This window comes from Anas acuta, chromosome W, assembly GCF_963932015.1.
Source record: "Anas acuta chromosome W, bAnaAcu1.1, whole genome shotgun sequence".
Taxonomy (NCBI): domain Eukaryota; kingdom Metazoa; phylum Chordata; class Aves; order Anseriformes; family Anatidae; genus Anas; species Anas acuta.
This window is the reverse complement of record NC_089016.1, coordinates 4,338,098-4,348,393: the sequence shown is the minus strand read 5'-3', so window position 1 is coordinate 4,348,393 and position 10,296 is coordinate 4,338,098. Positions and strand designations below refer to the sequence as shown.

Here is a 10,296-nt window from a genome sequence, read left to right as displayed (position 1 = left end):
TCAGTTGTGGAGAGAGATGAGAAGTTTACCAGCAGTGAAAACTCTCAATGAAATCACTTTGTTCAGTGCAACTTTCAGCTCCTGGTTTCTCATGCTGTAGATAAAGGGGTTCATTGTTGGGGGCACCACTGAGTACAGAACTGCCACAACCAGGTCCAGAGATGGGGAGGAGATGGAAAAAGGCTTCAGGTATGCAAACATGGCAGTGCTGAGAAACAGGGAGACCACGGCCAGGTGAGGTAGGCATGTGGAAAAGGCTTTGTGCCGTCCCTGCTCAGAGGGCATCCTCAGCACGGCCTTGATGATCTGAACATAGGAGAGCACAATGAATACAAAACATCCAAAGTCGACGAAAACATTACCCACAAGAACCCAAACTTCACTGAGAGAGGACTGTGAACAGGAAAGCTTCAGAATCTGTGGGATTTCACAGAAGAACTGTTTCACAGCATTGCCTTGGCAGAGGGGCACGGAAAATGTATTGGCAGTGTGCAGGATAGCATAGAGAACCCCACTGCCCCAGGCAGCTGCTGCCATCTGGGCACAAGCTCTGTTGTCCAGGAGGGTCCCGTAGTGCAGGGGCTTGCAGATGGCAATGTAGCGGTCATAGGCCATGATGGTGAGAAGAGAATACTCTGCTGAAAACAAAAACACAATGAGAAAGACCTGTGCAACACACCCCGAGTAGGAAATGGCCCTGGTGTCCCAGAGGGAATTGGCCATGGCTTTGGGGACAGTGGTGGAGATGCAGCCCAGGTCAAGGAGGGCGAGGTTGAGGAGGAAGAAGTACATGGGGGTGTGGAGGCGGTGGTCGCAGGCTACGGCGGTGAGGATGAGGCCGTTGCCCAGGAGGGCAGCCAGGTAGATGCCCAGGAAGAATGCGAAGTGCAGGAGCTGCAGCTCACGCATGTCTGCGAATGCCAGGAGGAGGAACTCGGTGATGGAGCTGCTGTTGGACATTTGAGTCCTTTGGGCATGGGGACCTGTCTGGGGAGGAAAATATAGCAAAATATTATGCCAGATTCTTTGAGGAAAACTCGATTTGTTGTACAAACCTTGGAAGAATGTGCTGAGGTCAAAATAATCCAATTTCAATGTGCATATCTCCAAACTCCTCAGATATTGGGGGTTGTCTCAGTTCTCCCCATGTATCAACAGACAGACAGATCATTGCAGCTGACCTGGTTGAGATGTCCAGTAGCATTTCCATGCCCTTATCTCTCACATGTCTTCTCCATGGATAGCACAGAGCTGCTATGGCAGAGCTGTGCCCTAGTGGAGGACAGCCTGCAGCCCAGCAGAACCCTTGCAGGAAAAGAGTGGAATGCCCTAAACATGGGGTGACCTGAACACAGAGACAGCTCATTCACAGCCCCACACACAGCATTTCCACAACACTACACGTCAGGAAGGGACATGGATGCTTTTCCTCCATTAACATATCTGCATGGCAGAACGTGCAGGCTCCGTGTCTGAGCTGCACCTGAATTACATCGCTGACTCCAAAGGCGACTCATGAACAAGTTCCCATGCAATTATGTCTAGACCTCTATACTTGGGGAGGGGAAGAGTCCAGGGGGCTATATTATGAAGGCATCAACAGTGCAGGGATGGCAGGGAGGTGCCCAAATCGCCTCTGCCATGGAGATACTGGGAGCAGCTCCATCCCACCCCCTGCCCATGGATCTGCTGCCTGCAGCTGTGCCTGCCTGCAGCTGGGTCTCTGTCCCCATGCCTCCTGCCTGCAGCTCACAGCCCACATCCCACCGGCTGGGTGCTCAGCTCTGCCCTGCAGACACCTCCTGGCAGCAGGGCTCTGCCCAGGGGCAGCTCGCTGGGGACACGTCCTAGAGACCAGGTCACTCCAACCTTGCTGACACTGTGCAAGGAGCGGTGGAGGTTTCTAGGGGTTGAAGGGCTGGAAGGGACTTACTGAGGGTCACTGTAACCTCCTTAGGCATGTCCTAGAGCCCAGCTCACACAGACCCTGCTGACACTGCACGTGTAGTGATGGAGCTTACTATGGGTAGTAAAGGGACTTGTTACGGTCTTTGGAATGCTCCTTGTGAAGGCTTAGGAATTTTTGTATCTTCTTAGAAAAATACAGCCTCTATTTTCAATCCCACTGGGATGAAGAAGAAAAAATTGAAAGCAGAGGCTCAGGAAAGATGAGAGTGAAGTTTCCTTTGAAATTCCCTTGGTGTGCTGTGGATCTGTGAGCAGGCTGCCCCAGGCAGCAGCCTCCCACCAGCAGCAGGACCCTGCCCTGCCGGGGGGGCTCCTTCCATCCACAGCTTCTCTCCGCAGCGCCCTGGGAAGCTCCCCGGGCAGGCTGAGTGCTGAGCCTGGCAGGCGGCAGAGGCCCTGCCCCGGCACACAGCCCCTGGGGCACAGCAGGGACCCTGCTCTGCACCACAGCCCTGGACACCCCTGCCTGCACCCCCGGCTTCTCCTGCCTCCAGTCAGAGACTTACCAGGTGCAGGGCTGGGAAGTCTTCTCCCCCAGTGAGCTTTGGGCATGCTGCCACTTCTGCCTGCCTTTAAGCAGTGTCTCTGCAGGCAGTGCCCCCAGGCCTGCTGCGCTGTGCAGAGGAGCTGCTCCTGGGCAGAGCTGTCTCTCTGCAGCTCTGCCCGCTTGCCAGGAGCTCCCCTTGGGCCCAGGAGCCCGGCCCAGCTCAGCAGCAGAGGCCCAGCCCAAGGCCTCCCTTGCTCTGCCCCCCACCAGGCTCCCTGCACATGGCCCTGGGGCTGCAGGGGAACCTGCTGGAAAACAGCCTAAAGGCATCCCTGGGCTTCCCTCCCTCCCCTGGGCACACACACTTCTCACCAGCAGTGTCGTTTCTCCTATTGGAAATAAGTGTGCAGAAGGAGAGAATCACCTCTCCATGTCCCATCGTTAGGCAGAACAGAGATGGATGGGAGGGGGAGAGCTGAGGTCCTCTATCCCTTCAGAAGGAAACCATTCAGATGAACATTTTCATGCCCAGGCTCTTGGCACAAGGTCTGGGACAAGTCTGAGTTTGGCCCTTGTGCCACAGCTGAGGTGCTGCAGCCCAGATGTGCCCCAATGCCCTCAGCCTGGGGCACAGGCAGGAGGAGCTGGATCCCCGCCTGCTGTCACAGGGCTGGGACATTGATGGAAGAGCTGCTGAGGTGTGGGGGGACAGGTCCCTCAGCTTGGGGTGCTGTGCTGGATGGGGGCAGATTCTTCAGAAGAGAGAAGCAGGGTTGATAAACAATGAATATGTTTGCCATTCCCTCGTGTACCACCTCTGCCTCCTGCATGGCAGACCGGGGGATAGTGCTGAGGCCTTCTGAAATCTCAGAGCCCTGTGTCATATCTGGAAGGAAGGCCCTGGCATGCACTGGAATTCCCTCCATATAACGCATCCTACTTCTCCAAGTGAGCGACATGCAGTGAAGAAGAATTCAGGCACACTGAGGGGCTGCTGCATCCCAGGAGACTTCGCTCCACTTCCTATATTCCATGGCCTTTGTCACCATTTGGACATGTTCCTGGTGGATTTGTCAGGATCCTGTGGAAAAGAACTGGGCAGAAGTAAGGTGAGAATTTCTCAGGACAAGAAGGGAAATCTCTCGTCTCTCTCCTGAGCTGTGCCATGGCCTTGCTGCTGACCTCACAGGCCTTCTAATGACACAGGCTGATGTCACAGGGGGTGCACTGCATCACCAGGATATCGTCACTGGAGCAGCGGCAGTGCCGGCACTTCCCTGCAAGGCCTGGTCCCTGCTGGGCACTGCTTGGGAGCTCCCCAGCGCTGTCCTTCTGTGGCCAGGAGTGGGGTCAGCAGGCAGCAAGCTTGCACTGGGAGACCCTCACTGACGGGCGGAGGGAGGAGCAGGGGCACCTTGCAGAGGAGCTGTGGTTGAGGAGCCAGGGCGGGCATCCCTTGTCCTGAGCTGAGGGCCAGCAGCAAGTGAGATGGAGGGCTGCTGGAGGGTGACCATCGCCTCTGATATGGTTTCCCAGTTCCCAGTGCTACTGCAGCTCTCCTCCAAAGGTAAGGGTGTCAGGAGCCCCTTCGCAAGGGGTGGCCCATGTGCTGTCAGCTATCCAAAGCTGCAAGTCCTGGGCTTTGGGGGGAGGCTGGACAAGGCTGTTGGCTGCTCTGAGAGCCCTGCCTGAGTGTCCCTCTGAGCTCAGGGGACAACGTGGCAGCCAGGACTCCTGGGTCCAGATGGTAGGGATGCCCTTATCCCTAGGGCTTCTCTAGGCATGCCTCCTTGCTATGGGGGACAATGCAGGGCCAAGTGTCCCTGGGAGCTGCTGTCTCTTTGGGATCTTGCTCTGGGAAGAAAGATGGCCAGTGTTCCAGGGCCTGGTGTGGCCTGCAGCTCCCACAGGCATCTCAGGAGTGCACCAGAAATGCCTGTGTTGGAAATCAAGCCTTCCTCTGCTATTGCTCTCATTCAGGGAAATCTCTCTTCGTTCCCATTTGTGTGGCCAAGTTGGCAGAGCATATCCTGGGTGCTGAGATGCCATCTATTTAATGTCACAGCCCTAGTTCTGAACGTTTCCCATACCCCTACTGTGGTGGATTTACCATGCTACACAGGTGACCTCCTCCACCCTACTCCATCATAACCCCTCCCCAGAGGAAAGAGGAAGTAAATATTTTTTTTGTGTGGTTGTTTGGGGTCCCAGGATTTGGAGTTTTCTTCAGCAGTAGCTCTCCATGGGCCGCAGCTTCCTCCAGGCCAAATCTACCTGCTCCACCGGGGACTCCTCCATGGGCTGCAGTGTGGAGATCTGCTCCACCGTGGGACCCATGGGCTGCAGAGGAACTTCTGGTGTCTGGAGCATCTCCTGACCTTGGTGTCTGCAGGACTGGTTCTCACTCCTCTCTTTCCCAGTTGCTGTTTCCCAGCAGGTTTTTCCCTATTTAAATCTGCTCTCACAGAGGCACAACCAGCATCGCCCATTGGCTCGGCTCTGACCAGCAGCTGCCGTGGCCTGGAGTGGGCTGGACATTGGTCAGCAGGTGGTGAGCAATTACACTGTGCATCACATGCTTTGTGCATTCTATTATCATCATCATCAACAACAACAACATCTTTATTATTATTATTTCCCTTTATTTGCTCTCCTATTAAACAGTCTTTATCTCAACCCATGAGATGTTATCTTTTTTTTCCCTTCAATTCTCTCCCCCATCCCACTGGTAGGGTGTGGAGCAAATGGCTATGCAGTGCTGAGCTGCCTGCCAGGTTAAACCACAACACTCCCTTTGGCACATAAGGTAGGGCCCAAAGGGTAGAGATAATGACAGATGTGCCCAGAGCATGTTAAAATTAAACTGTTATAAGCTTATTATTTGCTGAAAACAATGTTGTTTTTTTGTGGATCTCGAGGTTGTAGTTGTGTTTGGTCTCTGAATTATGTTCTATAGCACATTAACAACTGTGTGTTCCTTGCAGTGTTGTATATCACTTTTGGGGGCTGGTTTAAGGTTATTATTTTGCTGTAATGTGTAACACTGGCTTATGGTATGATAAAATTATTGGATGTGAGACTGATCTGGTAGTTGTACTCAGCATTGCTGTCACCACCATGCTACAGGAACCATCTATGAGAAACTATTCTGCTCTTGTGAGGCCCCATTTAGAGTACTGCATCCATGTCTGGGGTACCCAGTACAAGAATTATATTGATCTGTTAGAATGGGTCCAGATGAGAGCCACAAAGTTGGTCAAAAGGCTGGAAAACTTCTCCTCTGAAGTAATGCTGAGAGAGCTGGGAAAGCTGAGCCTGAAGAAGGGAAGGCTCAGGGGTGACCTCATTGCAGCTTTTCAAATTCTAAATGGGGCTTACAAAAAAGATGGAGAGTGACCTTCTCCTCATGCAGCCAATGAGAGGACAAAGGGGGATGATATTAGACTAAAAGTGGGAAATTTAAAGTAGAGATTAGGAGGAAATTCTTCACAGTGAGGCACTGGAACAGGTTGCCCAGAGAAGTTGTGGATGCCCCATCCCTGGAGGTGTTCATGACCAGCTTGCATGAGGCCCTGAGCAACCTGTTCTAGTGGATGGCATCCCTGCCCATGGCAGGAGGGTTGGAACTAGGTGTTCTTTAAAGTCCCTTCCAACCCAAGCCATTCTATGATTCTGTGATTCTCTTCTGGGGCCTCCTGTGGTTGCAGCTTCCTTTCAGTCTTCCAGGTGGACCCGAGCTGAAGAACCTTGTCTGGGGGTGATCTCTAGGGTAAGGGCCAGCACATGGGTTAGCAGAGGCTGTCTGACCGTCTCAAGGACATGTGCTGCATACAAGTACAGCAGGAGAGCAGGAAGCTCACATGGCTGCTGGCTCATGCTTCCATCAATGTAAACCCTGGCACGGGATCCCAGCCTTGCTTTCCAAGACTCTCTTCACACAGGGCAAGGGCATTAAGAGATTGTCAGGTTAGGGCACCAGTCCTTCTTCAGTCACTGCTCAGGCCGGGTGGTACACCAGGAAGCCATGGACATGTGGTTCTGCATGAGGAGTACAAGTTTGGGTACCCACAGTCCAGTTCTTGTCTTGGATGAGATGAACACCAGTATTTGAGGCAACTTCTAGACAAGGTCAGCTTCCATCTGAACTCTCCTCATCCCTCCTCTTGCCTCTCCAGCTCTTCCTGGCTGTCTCCCCATGCTGCCCATGTGGCCCTGAGCTGGTGGTGCCAAGAGCAGACCAAGCAGGCTGTGGTGCCCAAGAGGTGACTGCACACTGGCTGTGCTGCACACGGTGGGAAGTAGACCCAGCTGGATTGGGATCACAGCTGCTAAGCTCTCACTCTGGGTTCAACATCTGTGTCTGATGCTCAGAAAGACGAGGGAACCCTTCCAAGGACTCTAGAGGTTTCCAGGTATCTTTACAAATCCTGGCAGTTGTACTTCCTCAAGGATGAGAGGAACCCCTCTAATGGGTTTATGTGGCAAGGTTTTGGTAGCAGGGAGCCATAGGGGTTGCTTCTGTGAGAAGACTCTAGAAGCTGCCCCATGTTAGGTTAGGGCCGTGCTGCTGACCAGAGCCGAGCCAATAAGTGATGTTTGTGTCTCTGTGAGAGCATATTTAAGAAAGGGAAAACAAACAATAAAAACAAACAACAGGAACAAAACCATGCTGCCACACAGCAGCTGGCAGAGAGAGAGGATCGAGAAATAGCCTTGCAGGCGCCAAGGTCAGTGAAGAAGGAGGGGGAGAGGTGCTCCAGGCCCTGGACCAAAAGTCCTCTGCGGCCTGTGGTGAGGACCATGGTGAAGCAGGCTGTCCCCCTGCAGCTAATGGAGTACCATGGGAGAGCAGGGTTCCACACTGCAGCATGTGGAGGAGACCACAGTGGAGCAGGTGGACTTGAACTGATGGAGGCTGTGGCATGTGGAGGACCCCTGCTGGAGCAGATTCTGGGCCGGACCTGTAGCCCATGGAGAGGAGCCCATGCAGGAGCAGGTGACCTGGCAGGAGCTGCTGCCCATGGGGGACCCAGGTTGGAGCAGTGTGCTGAGGGATGGACCCTGTGGTGTGGACCCATATCTGGAGCAGTTCTTAAAGAACTGCTGCCTGTGGGAAGCCCACGCCAGATCGGTTCACCAACGACTGCGTCCCATGGGAGGGACCCCACAGCACAGGGGATGGGAGTGATCAAGAAGCAGTGGCAGAGGCAAAGTGCTATAGTCTGACCACAACCCCCATTCCCTCATTCCCCTGCACCACTCGGGGAGGAGGTGGAAGAGAGTGGATGGTGGGGAGGCATTTTTGGTTTCTTTCCTGTGTTTCTCACTTCTCTAGCTTGTTAGTAATAGGCAATAAAACTTACTGTCTCCCTACTCTGAGTCTGTTTTGCCCAACACGGTAATTGTTGAGTGATCCCCCTGTCCTTATCTCAACCCTTGAGCCTTTTTCATCGTATTTGCTCCCCCTTTCCACTTGAGGAGGGGGAATGAGAGTGTGGCCGTGGTGGAGCTTGACTGCCCACCCGAGTAAAACCACCACACGTCTGACACTCTCATGGTGAGGAAATGTTTCCTAATGTCCAGTCTGAACCGCCTCTGGTGCAGCTTTGTGCCAATCACTTGTTCCTGAGGATGACTTGAATCCTTTTCCAGACCCACCTTCCCTGTGCCTGCTGGTTCAACATTTTCTCCATGGAGACTGCAGACATCTCATTTGCCTGTAGAAGTCAACATACCAAAAAGACACTATGAGAGAGTCAGCTCAGTCCCAGTGGCACACATATTTTATTCGGGCTACAGAGAAACAGAGCAGGATGATGTTTCAGATTAAATGAGACAAAGCCAAATGTGTGTCGGAACATCACAATGGTACTTAAAAACAAAAACAATACAATAACAATAACAATAACAATAACAATAACAATAACAATAACAATAATAATAAAATGCACAGGACTGTCATGAATATACTGTGAGTCAGTTGTGGAGACAAATGAGAAGTTTACTAGCAGTGAAAAATATCAATGAAATCACTTTGTTCAGTGCAACTTTCAGCTCCTGGTTTCTCATGCTGTAGATAAAGGGGTTCACTGCTGGGGGCACCACTGAGTACAGAACTGCCACCACCAGGTCCAGAGATGGGGAGGAGATGGAGAGGGGCTTCAGGTAGGTAAACATGGCAGTGCTGAGAAACAGGGAGACCACAGCCAGGTGAGGGAGGCACATGGAGAAGGCTTTGTGCCGGCCCTTCTCAGAGGGCACCCTCAGCACGACCCTGATGATCTGAACACAGGAGAGCACAATGAATACAAAACACCCAAAGTTGATGAAAAGATTACCCATAAGAACCCAAACTTCACTGAGGAAGGACTGTGAACAGGAAAGCTTGAGGATTTGAGGGATTTCACAGAAGAACTGGTCCACAGCATTGCCTTGGCAGAGGGACAGTGAAAATGTATTTGTAATATGCAGCACAGCATTGAGAAAAGCAGAACCCCAGGCAGCTGCTGCCATCTGGGCACAAGCTCTGTTGTCCAGGAGGGTCCCGTAGTGCAGTGGCTTACAGATGGCAACGTAGCGGTCGTAGGCCATGATGGTGAGAAGAGAATACTCTGCTGACATCAAAAAGACAAACAGAAAGACCTGTACAGCACATCCTGCATAGGAAATGGCCCTGGTGTCCCAGAGGGAATTGGCCATGGCTTTGGGGACAGTGGTGGAGATGCAGCCCAGGTCAAGGAGGGCGAGGTTGAGGAGGAAGAAGTACATGGGGGTGTGGAGGCGGTGGTCACAGGCTACGGCAGTGAGGATGAGGCCATTGCCCAGGAGGGCAGCCAGGTAGATGCCCAGGAAGAGCGTGAAGTGCAGGAGCTGCAGCTCCCGTGTGTCTGCGAATGGCAGGAGGAGGAACTCGCTGATGGAGCTGCTGTTGGACATTTGATTCCTCTGGGCATCGGGACCTGTCTGAGGAGGGAAATACAGCAAAATATTACAGAATCACACAGAATTTCTAGGTTGGAAGAGACCTCAAGATCATCGAGTCCAACCTCTGACCTAACACTAACAGTCCCCACTAAACCATATCCCTAAGCTCTACATCTAAACGTCTTTTGAAGACTTCCAGGGATGGTGACTCCACCACCTCCCTGGGCAGCCTGTTCCAATGCCTAACAGCCCTTTCAGTAAAGAAGTTCTTCCTAACATCTAACCTAAAACTCCCCTGACGCAACTTTAGCCCATTCCCCCTCGTCCTGTCACCAGGCACATGGGAGAACAGGCCAACCCCCACCTCGCTACAGCCTCCTTTAATGTACTTATACAGAGCAATAAGGTCACCCCTGAGCCTCCTCTTCTCTAGGCTGAACAAGCCCAGCTCCTTCAGTCGCTCCTCATAGGACTTGCTCTCCAGGCCCCTCACCAGCTTCGTCGCCCTTCTTTGGACCCGCTCAAGCACCTCGATGTCCTTCTTGTAGCGAGGGGCCCAAAACTGAACACAGTACTCGAGGTGCGGCCTCACCAGAGCCGAGTCCAGGGGGACGATCACCTCCCTAGCCCTGCTGGTCACAGTGTTTCTGATACAAGCCAGGATGTCGTTGGCCTTCTTGGCCACCTGAGCACACTGCTGGCTCATATTCAGCCGACTGTCCACCATCACTCCCAGGTCCTTCTCTGCCTGGCAGCTCTCCAACCACTCATCTCCCAGCCTGTAGTTCTGCTTGGGGTTATTGCGCCCCAGGTGCAGGACCCGGCACTTGGCCTTGTTGAACTTCATACAGTTGACCTCAGCCCATCGGTGCAGCCTATCCAGATCCTCCTGCAGAGCCTTCCTACCCTCGAGCAGA

General features: G+C 52.9%; 2 protein-coding genes across 2 annotated transcripts; both read right to left on the bottom strand.

The window, feature by feature from the left end:
* On the bottom strand, positions 1–1,131 carry LOC137846806 (olfactory receptor 14A16-like). The gene has a single exon (XM_068664917.1). It carries the CDS (start codon positions 958–960, stop codon positions 1–3), a length of 960 nt encoding a protein of 319 aa, XP_068521018.1. The 5' UTR covers positions 961–1,131.
* Positions 1,132–8,431: 7,300 nt separating this feature from the next.
* LOC137846805 (olfactory receptor 14A16-like) lies at positions 8,432–9,412 on the bottom strand. Its single transcript, XM_068664916.1, has one exon. It carries the CDS (start codon positions 9,389–9,391, stop codon positions 8,432–8,434), a length of 960 nt encoding a protein of 319 aa, XP_068521017.1. The 5' UTR covers positions 9,392–9,412.
* Between the last annotated feature and the right edge of the window lie 884 nt (positions 9,413–10,296).

Coding starts and splice junctions, on each gene's coding strand:
- LOC137846806 (XM_068664917.1), bottom strand. CDS start 960: ATGTCCAACAGCAGCTCCATCACCGAGTTCCTCCTCCTGGCATTCGCA.
- LOC137846805 (XM_068664916.1), bottom strand. CDS start 9,391: ATGTCCAACAGCAGCTCCATCAGCGAGTTCCTCCTCCTGCCATTCGCA.